This window comes from Rosa rugosa, chromosome 7 (assembly GCF_958449725.1).
Source record: "Rosa rugosa chromosome 7, drRosRugo1.1, whole genome shotgun sequence".
Classification (NCBI taxonomy): domain Eukaryota; kingdom Viridiplantae; phylum Streptophyta; class Magnoliopsida; order Rosales; family Rosaceae; genus Rosa; species Rosa rugosa.
The window spans coordinates 6731615-6739723 of record NC_084826.1 but is presented as its reverse complement, the minus strand read 5'-3'; the positions used below and the strand labels follow the sequence as shown (position 1 = coordinate 6739723).

The window sequence follows — 8109 nt, the reverse complement described above, 5'->3', positions numbered from 1 at the left end:
CACATACCTGCTGCAAACGTGCCTGCAAGGATTGATGTCCCTAAAACTAGAGGACATGACGCTAACTCAAGAGGATTTGAGCATGGCGCCAACGTCCCCTCTCACAGTGATGGTGACGTTGTGGCTAGGCCCATGGCTCCTGCCAGGAAGCGCGGGAGGCCTATAGGTTCGATGGATTCTCGCCCAAGAAAGAAAGCGAGTTTGGCACAAAATAATCCATTAATCATCGATGTGAATAATCCATCTCATGAGAATATTCCGGATTATGGTTATGTCCGAGAGACATCATTGGGGGACGCTCCAATGTCAGAACCAACTCCAGAGAATAGAGAGATCTCCATAAATTACACTAGTGTACATGAGATGATGGACAGAAATTCTATGGCAATTGATGATGCGTTTGCATATCATGTTGCAAAAGGAATCATAGAATATGATGATATCGAACCTCGCTCTGTTGAAGAATGTCAACGAAGAGCAGATTGGCCTAAATGGAAAGATGCGATCCGGGTTGAATTGGATTCACTAACAAAGAGACAGGTATTTGGGCCTGTAACGCAGACACCCCCAAGTGTAAAGCCTGTTGGCCATAAATGGGTCTTTGTTAGAAAGCGTAATGAGAAAAATGAGGTGGTAAAATATAAAGCCCGCCTCATGGCGCAAGGTTTCTCACAACGCCCTGGAATCGACTACGAGGAGACATATTCTCCCGTAATGGACGTTATAACGTTCCGCTACCTTGTCAGTTTGGTAGTTTCCGAAAAACTTGACATGCAGCTTATGGATGTGGTTACAGCATATCTCTATGGGGATCTAGATTCAGAGATATATATGAAGGTTCCAGATGGACTTCAATTACCCAAATCAAGTGGCTCTAAACCACGGAGCGCGTTTTCAATAAGGTTAAAACGCTCACTATATGGATTAAAACAATCCGGACGGATGTGGTATAACCGTCTAAGTGACTACTTGATTGGGAAGGGATATATTAACAACAAAATATGCCCATGCGTGTTCATTAAGAGAACAAGTTCCGGATTGCAATCGTAGCAGTTTATGTCGATGACATGAACCTAATTGGAACTCTAGATGAGTTGAAGGAAACTGCTAAATACTTGAAATCCGAATTTGAGATGAAAGATCTTGGGAAAACACGGTTTTGTCTCGGTGTAGAACTCGAGCACCGTAGTGATGGGATTTTGATCCATCAGTCTGCATATACTCAGAAAATCCTAAGGCGCTTTAATGAAGATAAAGCAAAGCCTGTGAGTACTCCCATGATTGGTCGTAGTCTTGAGCCCGGAAAAGATCCGCTTCGTCCAAAGGATGAGGACGAAGAACCATTAGAGGCCGAAGTGCCCTATTTAAGTGCAATAGGCGCATTATTGTACTTAGCTCAATGCACAAGACCGGATATCTCATTCGCAGTGAACTTGTTAGCTCGACATAGCTCTGCGCCAACACGCCGCCATTGGATTGGTGTAAAGACAATCTTTCGATACCTAAGAGGTACGATTGATATGGGCCTATTTTATCCCTACAGAGAGAAGTGGAATGACGGAAGAATGGGATCGGACCCCATTAGGCATGGAGCCACCGTCCACCATGACAAAGTGGCCGGCCATATTGCCGCCGACGCCGCCACCAACACCAAGGGTGGCCGGCCTCACCCTACTCCCCTCCATCAAAACGACAATGATGTTTTGATGAGATTTGCTGATGCAGGGTACCTCTCTGACCCTCACAAAGGTCACTCCCAAACTGGTTATGTATTTACCATGAGAAGCACTGCGATATCTTGGAGGTCTACAAAACAGACCCTTGTTGCTACTTCCTCGAATCATGCAGAGATTATTGCTCTACATGAAGCCGTTCGTGAATGTATATGGCTAAGATCTGTGATTCGACATATTCAAGGAAGTTGTGGTTTGAAGTCTACCACAGATGAACCTACATGCATTTATGAGGATAATGCAGCTTGTATTGAACAAATGAAGTTAGGTTTCATCAAAGGCAACAACACCAAGCATATATCGCCCAAGTTCTTTTATAATCAGCAACAACAATCACTTCTAAAGATTGAAGTGAATCAAATCCGATTAGAGGATAATGTAGCGGACTTATTCACTAAGTCGTTACCTAAATCCACCTTCGAGAAACATGTGAAGAGCATCGGATTGAGAAAGTTATCCGAACTCCCACGATTGTAGCAATCAGGGGGAGATATTGACATCAGGGGGAGTTATGATGTCTACTTGTTCGATCTCGAAGAGTGAAGGACGTGTTGTGCTCTCTTTGTCCTTCGACCAGGGTTATTTTTATCCCACAGGGTTTTTGTTACCTGGCAAGGTTTTTAACGAGGCAACGGATGAAGCGTCACCACCAAGTTTGAGCGGCACAGGGGGGAGTGTTGAAGGAAAATCAAGTTTAGTGTGCCTTATCAAACTAGGAGTAGCAATCGGAGAGAAGGTTCTAGATTTCCCAATCCTACACGGATTGGTATTCCTTGTAACATTAGAACTAGTACTTTGTAATCCCTATATATAGGGCTCCTATTCTCAATAATAATACACATCTCTCTCTACAATTCTCTCTCAATTCTATTATCCTTAAACAAAAAAAAGGTTTAAATCAAGGTAACCGAGGGACACTGGGCAAGCTTTGTAACAACCCTTGTAACATTTTGACCCAAAAAAAAAAGAAAAAGACATGCATTACATATTAATTGCTCTCTGACCAATATTGTAATTCTCCAGTTTTTATATTATAAAATGTAGTAAATGAGCTACTCTGCTACATTCAGACCAGAAAAAGTAAAAACACAACGAAAAGAGTAAATTTCTTGAGTTCGTCTCTGCTCCAAATAAGGTAATTCTCTATATTTCTATATATGATTTATGTTTGTAAGTTTGTTGGTTGTTATCTTAGTTACACGGACAAATATTATTGCATAAAATTATGACAACTAGTAGCTATTGAAATTGAAAAAAAAAAATTGTATATGATAGAAACAAATATCTGAGATTGATAAACACTTCCACAGCCTTGGTTTGGTGGGATTTGACTCCTCCATTCATACTACCATCTTGTAATAGTGACCGTTTAGGTCTTTCACAGTTTCGCATTCGCTAGTTTGTTTCTTATGTGTTTGATATTTACTAGAGAGGTTTTGGCTTAGTCCCCCTCTCCTTGTATCTCTTTTAACTTCTTTAAATAAATTTTGAGGCGTTAAGGAGGTTCATTGCCTTTCTGAGGTTCATTGTCTTTCTTAACCCTCTATTCAGCCAAAAAAAAAGTTATGAATAATTGTATTATATAATAAATATTATGTAATTAATTTAGAGTAAATTTCCTGATTTAAGTAGATTTCCTCAAATCTGGACTGGACTCTGGAGATGTATCCTAGATTTACTGGGGATTTAATTTTCCTTATTATGTAAATATTGTTTTCTTTATTATATAAATATTGTACTACTATAAAGACGAACGCTTGACACACTAGCTGGAGCAATTGAGTATTCAGACACCTTTCCTTAACAATGGCGTCAAGGTTGTTATCTCGGGCCCTGCGTTCTCTTGCCTCCAAAAACCAAGCTACTTCTCATATACCCATCTCTGCTTCTTCTGCTTCCTCTCTGATTCAACCAAAGCTTCACAAAAGGAACCTTCTTTTTCCCTCCTCACCTTGTCCCACCTCTCTGAGTCACCCCAGTTTCACTAGCATTAGGCTCTTCAGCTCCCAACCCAGCCACAAGCTGAAAAACAACGTTTCAGACCAACCCAACCCCAAAGCTGTCACCCTCACCAGCATCATCCACGAGCACGCCGAGGCCGGCCGGACCAAGGACGCTCTCGATGTCTATAAGAAATTCATCGCCGCCGGAATATTCCCAGAATATGACACTTACAATGCCCTGATCACGGCACTCGCCGCAGACCCAAAATTTGTTGGGGATGCCAGGGAGTGTGTGCTGCACATGATGACCAACGGTATCCGCAACCACCCAGATGTCGGTGCTTACTTGGCCGTGTACGACGGGTTTGTGAAGCAGGGCAACGCCGACGAGGGGAAGCGGTTTCTGAAAGAGATTAAAGCTAAGCGCTTGCGTGGAGTTGATGTGGAGTCTGTGAGGGAGGCTCTCAAGGACAAAGCAGATGATGAGGTTCAAGGGGTCATTGACATTCTGATGGGTGAGTTAAGCAAGATTAAATCTTTCTGATATAACTAGTTTGTTGTGCTTAAAGTTCAATACTTTAAATATAGTTGGATTGTTTATCATGTCCTGCTTAGGTTTTACCGTTTTATACTTTTATAGTGGGTGTGGATTAGGATTACTAGTTAAACTATTTGGTAAATCGGTTTGACAGATATGATGTCGTAGATTTTGTGTTCAAGGATGGATATGAATTGGGATTGCTGCCTTGCTGGCCGGTTAACTATAGTCTATATATTAAGGGAGATCTGTATATCTATCTGATGTGCTAGCTGCTTTTGTCTTTTGTGTGCAAATAGGACCTCTATTGTTGTTTGGTTAGTGTTAATGTAATCGAATTGCTTCTGCTTTACTTAACTTCTCTTTTTCTGATTCAGATGACAAGATTGGCAAGAGCACCAGACCCCTAGAGTCTTTGTATGAGACTTACAAAACGGTGGACGCCCATTTGAAGAACAACACACATGAAGATTTGCAGAGCGACGAAGACTTCTTAGAGAATGCAAAGATAGCGTTCACGTTTATTATGGGACGTGAGTGCTATATGATGTTTGATGCTTTGATACAAGACGGCCTCACCGAAGAGGCTATGGAGATCAGGGCCTCCATCCTAGACACGGGTAAAGTACCTGGTGTGGTCTTCTTCTCCGGCTGGATTAACTCCATCGACCTTGTTCCAGGGAGAACAGAGGAGGCTATTGAGGTGTTCCAGCGGATGTTATCCGTCGGAACCGCGCCCAGTGCATATACTTATACTGTTCTAATCAAGGTACTCACCAAAGACCCCAAATTCATTGGTGATGCCAAGAAGTACTTGCTGGAAATGGTGAACAATGGAATGCGGCCCAATGCCAAGACTTACAAATCTGTGGTTGAGGCGTTTGCTGGGGCGGACAGGATAGAGGAATGCTGGGAATTAATGAAGCAGATGAAGGCCAAGGGCATTGAGCTAGATTAATGCTCCTTTCATAATAGTTTATGTCATCACAATAGTTTTATGTTACAAACTACGTATTAGGCAACACAAAAGACAAGCTATTAGAGGCATTTCCTTTAAATTTCAAGTTTCTAAACTCTGTTCTAATTGTGATGAACTCCTGTAGCTTTAGTGTTGTGGTGAAATGTCTCTGATGTCTAGCTACTGTGTGTTGCGTACCATAAATATGATTTTCAGGTGGAGTTGTTCCATGGGTTTTCTGCCCTGATTTACGCTATTTGACTTTGTGTTGTGCTCTTCAGTTGTTTGGTTCATTTTTGTTGCGCTGAATTGCTGGTCCTGGAAATAATGAGGTTTAAGTGCGAATATTGAATTATTGATGATTAAACATGTAATAACCTGTTTTTTTTATTCAAATCAATTTGGTGGCAAACACCTTTAATCAAAGGTAGGGTGTTCCGTGATTAAGCATTAGTGGATCAATTCAGACCAGTGCTTTAATCGCTTTTGTGTTTAGGCATAATTGAGAATCATTCAACAAAGGAAGCAGAAGAAAATCTCACTCTCTCTCTCACTGCCGAACCCAGCAAAAAACAGAGCACAAATTCTTCGATCTCTCTCTCCCACCTCAGGCCACCTCAAGACGTCAGACCACCTCCATTACCTTCGCCTCTTCCTTGCGCAGCCGTCAGTGGTAACTTTTCGTCGTCTCGTGAGCCGTACACGGCGGTGGAGCACGAGGCCAATTTAACTTCCTTTTGTTCCAAGCTTGATATCTCAGGCTACCGGTCACCACTCATCGTCAAACTTCATCCACGAGCTCACCTCAATCTCCAGAAGCGCCCAGAAGTGTCCTTTCACGGCGGCACTACGTGTGGTGGCGGTTGGAAGCCAAACCCGATCAAAAAAAATCGAAACTGAGCTATCAACCCGGATATCTCGAGTTACAGACCACCTTTTCCTGTGACTCTTGGCCTGGTGAGTTCGCCTTGAGATTGTGAACAAGTCTCCTGAAGGAATCGAAGCCAAAGGAGGACATTTTTACGATGATCGGAGATTCGCCGGTTTCTGCAAATTATCGCCGGATTCTGGAAATTTTCCGGCCACCGTGACTATTTTGGTGATTGACGGTCTCCCTTGGGTGAGCGGTTTCGGTGTGTATTGTGTTGAATTGAAGACGCAGCGGGAATATCGAGGTGAGTAAATCGCACATGGTTCATTCACGAACCGAAATTCGGTGATTTTATTTAATTGGGAAATTGTGGAAATTGTTTTATGAAAATAAATATTTGTTTTAAATTATATGGACTTGCTCAACTACGGTCCATAGGTAAGTAAAATGTATTTAAACTATAAAAATGAATTTCCTGATTTTAATGCATGTGAACTATAGTTGGTATTAGTGGTCATTCTTGTATGGGTGACTACGTATATATATATTTACGTGGAATATATATTGGATGTGTGGTATTTGGTGAAGTGTGGAATTGATGCGATTGATTTACAATTCGAGCATTACTCTCTAGAAGATATAATTTATCTTATAGGTTGAGTTGAGTGTGATAAAGAGTAATTGAGTAAAGTGCTATAGTTGAGTCGTTGAGATGAGTTAAATGAGGAGTCGAGTGATTTGAGGCAAATATTTTCGTAAGGGTGAACCTTGGCCAATGTGACACTCTACGATTCAGTTAGAGCTCTAGTCTGTCTGCCATCATACTGAATGGGGTGATTAATATATTTAATCATAAGCCTGTAAGTATGATATACGTACTGAATGGGGTGATAAATATATTTAATCATAAGCCTGTAAGTATGATATACTGAATGGGGTGATTAATATAATTAATCATAAGCCTGTAAGTATAATATACTGCATGGGATGATTTATATAAATAAATCATAAGCCTGTGAGTATATATTGAGTAAACAGTTGTTTGTTTTTGCGTAGTTATGTTGAGACGTGAGTATAATATACGGTATGGGATGATTAATATATTTAATCATAAGCCTGTAAGTATAATATACTGCATGGGATGATTTATATAAATAAATCATAAGCCTGTGAGTATATATTGAGTAAACAGTTGTTTGTTTTTGCGTAGTTATGTTGAGACGTGAGTATAATATACGGTATGGGATGATTAATATAATTAATCATAAGTCTGTAAGTATGATATACTGAATGGGGTGATTAATATAATTAATCATAAGCCTGTAAGTATAATATACTGCATGGGATGATTTATATAAATAAATCATAAGCCTGTGAGTATATATTGAGTAAGAAGTTGTTTGTTTTTGAGTAGTCATTGTGAGATGTGAGTTGATTGATGCTTGAAGTGACGTTGTACACTTCAATTATTATGCAAAGAAAATACTTGAGTTGAATTTATGCTTGAGTTGATTTGGTTACTTTAAATCGTGCAATCCTTTCATTTACTCATACGAGCTTTGCAAAAAGCTTACCGGGTTTGTATTGTTGCAATCCCGGTACACTATTCAAACGGTGTAGCGGGTAATCCTACAGGTCAGGAAAATCAGAAAGGTGATCGAGCTGCGTAGAGTAGCTGCATTTGTGTGAATCTGACTTTCTTTTGTGAGGTGTGTTATGCTCATTGAGCTACATTTATAATTTGGTGAGAGTGTGCTGTAATAAACAAATTTGAGATTTGGTTTATGTAATATCGAGCGATGTGAGGTGTGGTTGTTTTGAGAAAAAAATTCAGGTTGTATTTATGTGAGTTGTATTAATTCATGTTTCGGATTTGAATTTGTTATTCAAAATCCGGGGCGTGACAGTTTGGTATCAGAGCGTAAGGTACATATTTGGTGATAATCAGTACTCCCCGAGTGATGGCCCGTCTGCAGCGGATCCCCATCATATACTCTTCGGTACTGGTATAATCATTGGGTATGTCTTAGTATGGGGTCTAGACAGCGTGTATGTCTGTAGGACGG

At 40.6% G+C, this 8109-nt stretch overlaps 1 protein-coding gene across 1 annotated transcript; it reads left to right on the top strand.

Moving 5' to 3' along the window:
• Positions 1–3523: 3523 nt before the first annotated feature.
• On the top strand, positions 3524–5418 carry LOC133723326 (pentatricopeptide repeat-containing protein At5g65560-like). The gene is made up of 2 exons (XM_062150139.1): positions 3524–4191; positions 4592–5418. Exons 1-2 carry the CDS (start codon positions 3540–3542, stop codon positions 5170–5172), a joined length of 1233 nt encoding a protein of 410 aa, XP_062006123.1. The 5' UTR covers positions 3524–3539; the 3' UTR covers positions 5173–5418.
• Positions 5419–8109: the final 2691 nt, after the last annotated feature.

Excerpts from the sequence above, each read along its gene's own strand:
- LOC133723326 (XM_062150139.1), top strand. The coding sequence starts at position 3,540 with ATGGCGTCAAGGTTGTTATCTCGGGCCCTGCGTTCTCTTGCCTCCAAA. Across the intron at positions 4,192-4,591 it reads GGTCATTGACATTCTGATGG|ATGACAAGATTGGCAAGAGC; the intron begins GTGAGTTAAGCA and ends TTTCTGATTCAG.